General features: G+C 44.6%; 1 protein-coding gene across 1 annotated transcript; it reads right to left on the bottom strand.

Moving 5' to 3' along the window:
• Window positions 1–1,658: 1,658 nt before the first annotated feature.
• LOC128713625 (uncharacterized) lies at window positions 1,659–10,837 on the bottom strand. The gene is made up of 5 exons (XM_053808487.1): window positions 10,760–10,837; window positions 4,043–4,393; window positions 3,653–3,961; window positions 2,917–3,579; window positions 1,659–2,603 (listed from the first exon to the last, which is right to left on the bottom strand). The coding sequence occupies exons 1-5, from the start codon at window positions 10,835–10,837 to the stop codon at window positions 1,659–1,661; spliced, it is 2,346 nt and encodes a 781-aa protein (XP_053664462.1).
• Window positions 10,838–12,308: the final 1,471 nt, after the last annotated feature.

The raw sequence follows: 12,308 nt of genomic DNA on the forward strand, positions 1-12,308 counted from the left end.
GCGCGAAAGTGAATAAGCGTTTTAGCGTAAGACAAACGGTGGTAGAATAGTAGAGATGTATTACTAAATCGGAATAGTATCGCATTTGATTCACTCGTTAATTTATTACCTTCAGCGATAGAGTGTTTTAGACGTTTAGACTACGATGCGCGGTAGTAGTTTGTAGTGTAGGAACAAAACGAACGAAGAATTCGAAGCTCCCATTCTCTCTTGCCTTGCGATTGAAATTAATCTACCATACAAAATTTATGGAACGGTAAATCTAAAAAAAAACACCAAGTTTTTCACCATTTATCTACTAACGAATTAATGCAAACGAAACGAAAACTCCAATACATATTATAAAACAAAACAAGGAAAACTTAGTTAAAGAATTTTATTCGCTTCCCTCGCGCGCTTCCAAAATATAAAAAAGATCGTTAAAAGAGGAGAACAAGAGCAATCGAAACTGTTCTGAGGTAGAGAGATGGATGTTTTTCCAGTAATCGAAAGCAATTATCTTACACTAAAAACAACTAGCCTTACGCGGAAGTATATTCTTATTAGCTATACAAACCTATTAAACAACGATAAACGATCGCCATACGCGCGCCGCATGATCAAGTATAGTAGACGGGCAAAGCGCCGCCATGGCGGTGGTCAGTTCGCGCGTTATAGTGTTTATATATTTCGTACGAAAGGACTATTTACCGGACGATCTAGAACCGATCCGGAACGGCGCATAGTACCAATCGAAATAGTAATTTATCGCCAACCAACGCAAAAGGTAATCTCGTTAAAGTACTTCTGTTAATAAACAAAACCCTCGTATTGCATTCCGTATTGGATCTGGTTTCGGAGTTTGAATGGAGTCACACATGCACGGTAAAGAAATGCTTTTTCGTTGAAGTTTTGATGAAATCGTTAGCTCTGCAAGATTTATGTATTATCTATAATAATAATCCACCCTCGTACGTCTTACCTGCGTCCCGATAGTTCATTCGTTTTCATTCGGTCCTTTCTTTTAATCAAACTCTCTCCTGCAGACCGTGCAGGGCACGCACGCCTATTCCCATTTCCAGCGTTCCTCTTTTCCTGAGGTCTTTTTTCGATCTTACCGATCATTCCCCACGATCCTTACCATCCTCCACTGTCCTAACCTACGGAAGAGTACTGAGCAAAACTGATTCTACTATGGTTTAAAGTGTTCACTACCGCACACCATCTAATAGCGCTTAACACAGTTTCATTCATGCGTTGGCCCAAACCGCAGTCGACTATTAGCGAACATCGCTCCTCTAACGCTAAACTTCCTGAACACGGAAATCGTTACTTTGCCTTCCGGATGAGCTAGCGCACTAGTACGGAACTTTGAAGTGGATAAACGATAGTGTACACAAGCATGTTTTCCATGCGTTAATCGGAAGCCTGTTTGTGATAGTAGAATATGCAAACAATTAAACGATAGCGCACGCTGTTTAACTAATAATGTATCACTTGAAAGCGGATCTGTCTTTTGTTAGCTGACTGGGCATAATTAAACGTTACAAAACGTTACAACATCTACCCTCAGCCTGAGTGTCCTTCGTGTGCTACCTAGCGACTGTAATTTTTGGAATGTGTTCCAAGCACGCAAACAAAACTCGCTACTGATCGCTATGCTGAGACTGCAACACACCTTAAAGGCGAGCTATTTCGGTTAAGTTGGGGTTTGACTTCTTACCGGCACCACCACTGCCACCGGAACTTGCCGCACCACTAAGGCTGGAATAGTAGCCGGATTTGTCGTGCACGTGTTCCACCATGCCACCGGATGTTCCGGCACCACCACCACCGGTCAACGGTGCCGTCTCGAGACACTCGCAGGACAGACTGGAATCGGAACGGTTGTACGGACCGAGCAGATTCTCGGTCGATTTCGTAGTGATCGTGGTGGTCGTGGTGGTGGTCTCCTGCAGGAACTGTGTCGGTGGTGGCGCATAGTTTTCCACGTCGACAAACGCCGAGTACCGTTCGTAGCCGTTCTTCTTCGGTATCGAGTTCCGGTGCTGGATGGTGATGGTCGTTTGGGTGCGTGTCGCCGTCGGTAGGTTCGTTTTGGACAGGGCCGCACCAACAGTACCGCCTCCGACCTCGAGATAACCGTACCCGTACCCGTACCCACCGTAACCCTTCATCGCGAGATTGTCCCAAGATTTGGGCTTGTGGACGGCAGGCAATGCTGGTGGTGGTGGAAATATGGCAAGCTGCTGCTGCTGCTGTTGCTGTGCCTGCTGCTGCCCGGCTGCGGGATGGTGTTGCGGATGGACGTACTTCTGTATGTAGTAATGGTGCTGATGTGTGTGTGGTGGTCGGGCACCGATCGGGACGAGTGCGCCACTGGTAGTGGTGGCGCTGTTGCCACTACCACCGGCCGGTGGCTTCTTGTGGATCGATCCGGAAGCGGACACCGTGGTCGATTCGCTGTGCGGCTCCCAGTAGAGCGTGTCAGTGCTGATGGATGTGCTATACGATGCGGGCGAGTTCTCCGCCGCAGGGTTAAACTCGCTCGAGGTGCACGAGTGCAGACTACAATGGCTCGCGAGACTAGCGTTTAGGTCATACACTTTCGAATGGTGATGATCCTGTAATGGCAAATGGCGCGGGCAGTGGGTATGGATGGGAGGCAATGGGTAAGATAGAAAGCGAGAAAAGATTCTTACTATTTCTAGCGCACTAGACAACATACAGTTTCTACAACGTACAACAATGGTTCAATCAAGATGGTAAGGACTACGAAACAGTACGATCAAAATAAGGCAAAACAGAGGAGTTAACGAGGGCACGTAACTAAAAGCAACCTTTTACGGTTAACATTCGCACGATCGAACTGCAGAACGGCCTCTAGTGACGCCTGCAACACACCTACGCCGCTGACACCAATCCATCGAAACTTACGTGCTTATCTTTGTGACGGTATAGATAGCTTGATTGTGAGTGATGAGGCTGCTGTTGATGCTGCTGCTGTTGCAGCTGTGGTGAAATGTGTGGTTGTGACTTTGGCCTCGGAATACGATCCTTCCCACCGTGTTCCTTCCCCTCCCTGTCACGGTGTTTGTGCTTGTGGTGGTGATCTTTATGGTGTTTCGATTTGCGACGCGATGGAACACACTGTGGATCACAGCACGGGCTCGCCAGATCGTACGCATCCAGGCTGGTGTTATCTTTCTCGCCGGATCGGTTTTTGTCGCTGCTGCTACTACTACTGCGCAGAAAGTGTCCCATGCAAGGATTGCACGAGTGCCCGTGCAGGTGACCACTGCGCCGGGACGTACCGGATGACGACGATTTGGTTGCTTTGGTGTCGTAATTGTGAAGACTTTTCGTTGGCGAGGCGGAGGCTTGCTGCTGCTGTTGCTGCTTGCAGCCAACACCCGCACCGAGTGAGCTACTGTCTAACGAGGAGCCACGCATCATATGCTGATGGTCCTTGCAAAGTTTGGCCGCTGTTGGGTTGTTCGGTTGAGCACAGGGTGAGTATTCGGGACCGCTGGCACTATCGCACGTACCAGCAGCTTGAGAGGAAGGATGGATCACGTAACGATAGTTACTATCCAGGCACTGTGGACAAGGAAGAAAACCATTTTTATCGAACAAATTCATAGGATTATCGCACTCTGAAATCCCAACTTACATGATAAGCCAGCATAAATTGTGCCGGTGGTGGTACAATGTACGTTTTCTGTCGGAGTAACTTCTTCACGTCCTCGGTCGAGGCTGCCGGACGGCAAAACGATGGCCCAGAGCTTGATTCCACGTCCGTCGTCGAGCCGGGATCAATATCATCCCCCGTCGCAGCGTTCGCCTTCTTTCTCGCTGGTAAGCTGTGCGTTTTCCACTTACCCTCCAAGAGTTCGCGCTCCCGCAAGCAAATCCTTTCCAAATCGGCCATCTTGCTTTTGAGCAGATCCTGCAGCTGGATGTACTTCAAGTGTAACTCCACCTGTGGAAGAATGTAGCGAGAAGGGTATGCGTTTAGAACTCGGCCAGTACCCTGCCGGAATCGATGATTTGCCAATCGTACCTTCCGGCAGCAGTCCTCGAACAGCACCACCATGCGCATTCTATTATCACAGTTTTTGATAAAGTTGACCAGATCCTTGTGTTCGGCCTTCTCCATATCGTAACCGTTGATCGAGAGGATGACGTCGCCTTCGCGCATCCCGGCCCGGTACGCCGGACCATCGTACTCGACGTAATCCACGTACGTGATCACTTCGACCTCCTGTTCCTTTTTGTAGTGTATGCCGTAACTTTGTAACGTAAAACCGTACGAACCGTTCTTCTTCTCCACGATAATCGTGCGGCGACGGCGATCTTCGTCCGGTTTGGTGGAAGTGACGCGATCCGGCTTTACTTTTTCCAGCACCTGTGACTGTAAACAGAAGGGGAAACGTATTTAGGAATTGATTTCATACCGCAGAGCCGTAATTTATGGAGGGTTTTCGTCCTATCTGTCATACAAATCTATCCTGTACATCAAACACGTGGTGAAAACCTGTGGTGTATGGTGAGTACAAATCAGCCTAAATGTATGCAAAACACATCACTGATGGTGATTCAAGATTTAGTACACAGTACAGCGGCAGTGCAATGCAGAACACGTGCTATCAGCTGAAAGAGTTACGTGAGATCGTGGATTCAGTGTTTAAAAATGAATTAACCTAAGACTATGGATTAGTTAGTTTAAGGACAGATATTCTTAACGGGCTGCCCGATACCAACCTTAACGGGCTGCCCGATACCAACCTTAACGGGCTGCCCGATACCAACCTTAACGGGCTGCCCGATACCAACCTTAACGGGTTGCCCGATAACAACCTTAACGGGCTGACCGATAACAACCTTAACGGGCTGACCGATAACAACCTTAACGGGCTGCCCGATAACAACCTTAACGGGCTGCCCGATAACAACCTTAACGGGCTGCCCGATAACAACCTTAACGGGCTGCCCGATAACAACCTTAACGGGCTGCCCGATAACAACCTTAACGGGCTGCCCTGGACTTATTTCATAACTGTTGAACGGGCGGGTGATATACTTCGGGGCCCCTTTAGCATACGGAGAGGGTTAAAGCGACGCTTTTCTGGCCCATTTCTAGGTCCATTCATACAGTTTTTCCTACTAAACAGTTTATTTTGGGGCCCGTCACACGGCGAGGCCCTAAGCGGCGGAGTAGGCGCCGTTAGATCCGCCACTGGATTAATTTAACATGTAGAAGAAATCGAATGCTGTAAAATAAAATCTCTCGAATATCTTGTAATAAATTCTAATCAATACACCGACAAAATGCAAATGCCAGTACTATATTATGATTCCGGACGTAGGCTGAAATCAAAATGCTTAAAAGACGTAAACTATCTCAAAAAATTGCTTTGGTCGTTTGTCCAAAAATTGGCGATTGTCCAAATGCAAAGAGCTGGCAAGTCATTTCGAGACTTTTACACATAAAGCCTCTTGCAGCATAGATTAATTTATATGCACCATAACGTGTGCTAGCCATATTAACAATTAGAAACGTCCTATTCCTTATTCTTGATGTAAGGATTTTATTTTCAATAAAGTCCAAGAGTCCAACCCAGCTATAAACGCTAAACCCAGCTGCGAAATTGATAAACGATGCTCGTTCTAAACCGCTCTAAAGAAAGACACATTAGAATGGCGACTTTTTGTGTTTTTCCCCACCACTTTTTTTAATTCTACTCTTCAATAATACATAAATGAGGCATAAATGAGACACTTCATCTTTTAAAAATACCATAAAAATGACTTGATTTTCCCCAAACTCCCTTAACAGTTTTTTTTCGTTATCGACTTATTTTACCACGTAGCCGGATAGTCAGTCCTTGCTACGAGGGATTGGCCCGGATGGGATTTTGGTCCAGTTCGTTCGTGTGAAGACCGGCGCCGCTACCATCATGCCACCGGGCCGCCCCGACTCCCTTAACACCCCCTTAACAATTGATAAAAGATAATTGATGAGAGTGAGTCAGAGTAATTTAAAATAAGTTATTGTGAAGCAACATACGTTTTATATTGAACTGTGATAAACGTTGCACATAAAAGATCAAACCTTCTCGATCAAACCACACGGATGCCCTTTGAGGGAAATAATACATATTACGATCTAAATTATATCCACCGTGTACGACTTCCTACTTAAGAATTGAATTAATTTATTACGTAATCTTAAGACTGACACAAAACTCCCCAATGTTTGCAATTTGCACAACCATGTTAACTTATTAATTAGTTGAATTGGTTTATAGAGGCTTTTATTAACTTTTGTTCTTCAGTTGTATATATGTGCTGTTTAATTATTCTCCAACAAATAATTTACCCCAAACATAAGGACATGGAAGGCCCTGTATAGCCGTATGGTAGGGTACAAAAAACAAAAAAACAAAAAACCTAAACGTGACATGTGATTGCGTGTTCTTTTCCTCGCCGGTACACTTTCAATCAACTAATGCTTAGTAGTGGGATGCTCCCGTTTGCCCAGGTCCTACAGGTGTCGTTTTATAATCGGCAAAGGAAAAGCAAAACCCCCTGCTCACATGAGTGCGGACGACTTTTGTGTATGCTATCTCATGGAACATCCATTAAAAAAAGATCATCACAACACTCTCCCAGCTGCAATGAAGAAGTGCATCGTGCTGCACCGCATGGTCTTTGTTTCCCCAAGAAGCTACTTGCTAAATGGGCGATGTTTTCGTTTGGTTGTATGGGCCGAAGAAAAGAGCCCCAACGGGGTAAAAGGATAAGTGGTACCCGGTTTTGATTACACCACGAATGTTGTCTTCCATCCCGCTGGCTCGCCTGCTTAAGTGAAGTGCCTGTTGTGTTTCGACCTAGACGACTAGTGCCTGGTGCGGTGATGGTGGAGCAGTAGGGTGACTTTATGGTCGTTCGTTTTTTGAGCCCATTTTTCCACTCGGACCAATTGTAAAGCGTTGGTCTGAAGTGAATTTTTGCCCCGGGTTTCCTACTCTCACCGTCACACCAGGAGGACACCGTTGCTTTTCCAAGAATCGTGTCACCATCGCAGTCCTACACTTTGCACCTATTCCATTTCGGCCCGGAAGCAATGCCACCCAATAGGAAGGGGGAGGGATAAGCATTTCGTAAGCTATCGATTTCTTTTACTCCCTTCCGTTCCGTTGCGGGTTTGTTCAAGACCGGGCTCGCGCCCTGATACTGTTGGCGGCAACCACAACAATGTAAATCATACACTGCTGCTATGCTACCGGCTTATGGTGACACACAGCACCAAACACACAGCCCACACTGAATGGGGCTTGAGACGAACGCTGCACGGAATGAACGATAATGGTTCTGTAGGCCACGTGAGCGTCAAGTGTGGAGAAATTTGTCGTCGGTGCTGTTGGCGGTCGCATGTCACGTGAACCGGCGCGTCATTTCCACCGCTCGTTGATAATGGAGAGCGCATGATGAAAAACGATCGAGACACAGCAACGTAGTGTGGGAAGAAACGCGCAGGCAGGAATAACCGGAACTAACAAGCAGCTTTGTAAATAAAGGATGCTTCCGAAGGGAACCAACTAAAAAAAAACCACAGCGCCGCTAAAAGGATCTGCAGGAGCAAGGGTCTGCTATCGGGTCACTGAGGTTTTGCTCCGTCTGCCTGTACAGGCATAGAGTGAAGTTGTGGTGGATGGGATACAGCGAGATGGGCGCGCTAAGGCGTACAAACAAACGCAGAAATGGTATTCAGCCACGTTGAAGACTTTCGAGACTACTTGGATGGAGCTGGCGCACACAAAGCAGTGTGGCGAGAAGTATGAACCCAAGGGTGAACATCTTCAATTCATCATCTCGAACAAAGTAGGCATAGATAAGCAGCATAAAAAGCTGGAACCGGCACAGGGGAAGTGTGTGGTCGGATGCGGCGCAATGTTACAGTTATTAAAAGAGATCGTCATCGGGAGCAGGCGGATTTTGTCGAGAATGCAACAGAAAGTGTCAGAATTGAGCATTTCATCATTTTAATCTGGAAATATTTCCTCCCACACCAGGGTTTGGCAAGGGTCGGTTGTGGTTGTGCCGCTTGTGGTGACAAAATAAATCCACACGGGTGAGTAAAAGAAGAAATAAAGTAGACGCCATTTTTAATCTTTTAGTAGTGTACCACTCCCCGAATGGTTATAAGCAACGCACTAGTCCTCGTCGGATTATGTGAGTGAGCATGTATTAAGTGAACCAATCTTTTTAATTCCACTGTGGGACATTTTATTTAGAACACGCACCCTTTCTTTTAGTATCCAGTTTATGTCTTCCTGCCATAACCTAATTGGCCTTTTTTACATAAATTTGATAAATAAATCAAAATTATGCAGCAGAATTTATGCAATTTCAAATATGCTTATAAGACTTTAGTTTCATAGTCTTAAAGTTCTATTTTCGTTTCTTTTAGCTACATATTTACAAATCGGGCCCTAGGAAATGGTGCGTCTAATACACCACTGGTGAGTCTAATCCGGTGAACGACAGTTCGCCGTACAACTCTTAGAGCTCGTCAAGGTAGTGACTCCTCTACTGTCCTTCCTCAAATACGGGGCCTTCTGATAAATCCTTCTGAGCATCTTCCACTCGAACGCGACTAAGAGGGTTTGGTCAGTTTTGGACAAAGCCCATGTCTTAGAGGCGTATGCGAGTACTGGAACTATATAAGTTACATTTAGTCCCAGCATCGTACGTCGCGACAAATGTTTTGAGTGGAGAAGTTTCCTCAGAGTGTAGAGAGACCGGATGCCAGCCAGCACCCTGGCGCATATCTCAACATCTATGGTTATTGGGGCTGACTTTTGACCCAAGACAGGTGAAATTTTGGACGACTTCGACAGTGCGCTCACCTATTTGTACGTCAAATATCCGAATGTCTAAAATCATTAAAACTGCGTTAAATCAATATTCTATGGCTATTCATCAATCTTTGTGGGTTCATGAATCTATCTCTAGAAGCACTCAACAATGTTTGCGGGTTCTTAAAGCTTAGACTCACGGAGATTTAGAGTAGTGTTGTGCTTAATGTTGAATCTTTTGAGAAGAGTCAGTGGGGAGTCCTTCAAGTCAGAAGTAGACTCTCAAGAGATTTATTAATCCTCAAAGATTCATGAATCCACATGAATCCAATTAATTCCTAAAGATTTCCACTCCCAACTTACATTCGAAAACGCGATTTAGAAATAATTTTTATTATTTCTGTTCCTGAAATACGAATTGTTATGTAGATGAATTATGAATAAGCACTGCTAGAATTCGGTGGCGTTGATGTTTTACCTAGTAACTATTTTGGTTTATAATCTGTACATGCCACTTTTCGTTGCCTTCATCGTTAAGCTTAACGCGTTAATTCTCAGTTTTAGAAACTATAAATATTACAAAAAAGCAAAATACTTTATATAATTGGATGTAAATATATATAAAATCCAACATTAAACGTTTTAAAAATGTTCTGTTTATTTAAAGTGTTACTACTTATTTCATCTGTATAAAAAATCTTCTTTCAACAAGAATACAAAAAGAAAAAAAATACTAAATTCACTACTCGTGAGGATTCATAAATATCTGAGGATTTATTAATGTTCGGAGTATAGATTCAGATAGAAGTCCATTCAGTTCGAAGATCCATTCAGATTGATTAACCTGAATCAGATTCTCCCATCGCTAATTCAGAGTTATTCATTCGGATTAATAAGGAATATCATATCATAAAGGGAATAGTACTCTCGAATGTCCCCGATATAGACGATTTGTATGATTCTTCCTTAAGATATATCTAAATGAATGATAAAGATGTAATAAATAGGCTTATTTTGACGTATTCCGGCCCAACATTGCGTAACTCGTTCGACCAAACGAGGAACTGTAGGTGCTAGAACGAAATCGACATTATTGTCTTAATCTCCAATGAATATTCTATCAACCTTCGTAGCATTGCTGTTCTCGCTAAAAAAAAAACAATCTAGTTTTGTGGTGCAAAATTAGACATAAAAGCAAACAACGCAGAATCAATTTTTGTAGATGTGCGATGAGAGAAAAAATGCGTGGAAGTTACGCAACTTAGTTCACATCGGTTAAATCATTTGTAAGTTTTAATGTCCGCCAATGTGAAAAAACTGGGGTCAATCATGAAGTTTGGGTAAAGCTAACAATAAGGTAGACACTACAAATCATTCTTAAGCTAGCATCCCACTTAAATATCTTTTTTTTTAAGAATTTATTGAACCAATTCCTACCAATTGAAAGCGCCGTAATCGCCGTGAAGTTATACGTTTCGAAACAGTTCGCGTTCTCGCGGTGTCGTGTCACTTATCGCCACCATATATCGAACGAAAGTACACGGTCAAGAAATCATGCATTCCCACCTCAGACAAGCCAGTCTAAATGAGAATGTTAATTACATTTGTCTTAGCAGCACGTTTTTTCGTCCCCATTGGAAACACACACCCAACGCATACTAATCGGTGTCCCGTGGTGATGAGTACTAAAAAAAAACGGCATGACATCATCACAGAGAGACAGTCGGAAACGGAACGATTTCCCGCGGAGGGGATGATTATTGTTTTCATGTGCCGTTGCGTTCCACTCACCACCCTATCCACCTCACCTCTCTTCCCACGTTTCGAGGTGCAAACAGTGGAGGTGCAAATTGTTTCTTCCGTCCCTCTATATTGGCATATTTCACTACTGTTTTCGTTTCCTGCATCAAACTTACCGACGATAATTCCAGCTCATCGTCGCTGTACAGATTGTTTCCGGAGCGATACTTCCGGCTGTTCCGGTCAGGGTTCATCTTGATGCTTGTAGGTTCCGCACTGCACTACACACTAGGCGACCAGTACACTACGACAGATGGATCTGTTGGATGCTGGCACGCTCTTAAAATCGATTGCAACTAATGTTTTAATCATTAGCATCACACTTTAATGGCAGCCACTTTGAGCAGGAGGTTGTTGATCTTTCGCTGATTACGTTTAAAAACAGTTCCATCAACATTTGGCACTTGTTTCGCAGATGTACAAGAATTCTCCTTTGTACGATTTAAATGTACACACAAGCACACACACACACATCCATGCACTATACATTCGCACCCACTAGTCACGGGGTAGGATATGTTTGATCCCTTGCTAACCTTTTTTGCTTACCACTTCTTCCTCTCTTTTTCTCTGTCTCTCTCGTTCAGTTGCCACGTTTGAAGCGGTTGGCAGGAAGAATCGATTTTTGCCCCCTTTTTTGCGTAATTTAAACTTCCCACTTTCTGGACAGTTTTCTACCATCGATTTTTGCCTTTATCCCCCGTGAAGCACGCGCCACCTGCTTCGGTGCGACGACGACGATGGCGGTGCACAGGTGACATGCGAGATGGTTGGCACACATGTCCTGGATTATTGTAACAAGGCGTGCTGTGAAGGACATGTTTTTCTTCTTTTTTGTTGTTGTTTGCACGCGAACGAGTAAAGGAGAGCAAAGTGGATGTGGGATAGAAAACAATGTGGAGCACCTCACTTCGACTACAATTTATGTCGTTTGGTTTGCACTATATTTGCTAAAATCACGCACGATAGCATCACAATTAAAGAAAGCTCGATCAAATAAGGAGTGACCCCTTGATACATGGGAACAAAACGCCCAAACAAAATTTTCACAGCTCGCCGTTGTGTAGCGATTTACCAGATGCTTGCAGGAACATCTTCTTTAGTATCACGCACTGCAAGGATTCGAAGGAACAAAGCGGTCGCCATGTTTTTCATTTTTTACTTCTTTTTCTCCCACAAACTTTCATATCACAAAGAAATACTTTCACGACGGTACACGAGCGAGTAATTGGTTAAATGTACTAGCAACGAATGAAAGGAAAAAAAACAACAACGATGGGACACGGAAGAAGAAGAACGGATGTCTTGGTAGACAGCCACCGCCTCCACGAAGCCGTCTCACAGGAGCATGCCGGGCACGGTGCGCAGATGGAAGAACGGAAGGATAACCGTCGGCCACCCGCAGCACCCGTACGTTATGCACCGTACGGTGCTGCTGTAAACGAGCTGGGTGCACAACTAGTGAACGACCTCCCGCGGGTGTTAGTGGCTAACGTTCGACTAACTATGACAGCACCGAACGCACTTTTACGATGCTGTGTTTTCCTCAACAACCACCAATGTTGCAAGACGCATGTGCTGAAAATTGCATCGAGTTCTCATTATTCAAACACCGCTGGACTGCTGCAACCGGTATCAAAGGACAGAATTTTGAATTGCTTAAAT

Source organism: Anopheles marshallii, chromosome 3 (genome assembly GCF_943734725.1).
Source record: "Anopheles marshallii chromosome 3, idAnoMarsDA_429_01, whole genome shotgun sequence".
Taxonomy (NCBI): Eukaryota; Metazoa; Arthropoda; class Insecta; order Diptera; family Culicidae; genus Anopheles; species Anopheles marshallii.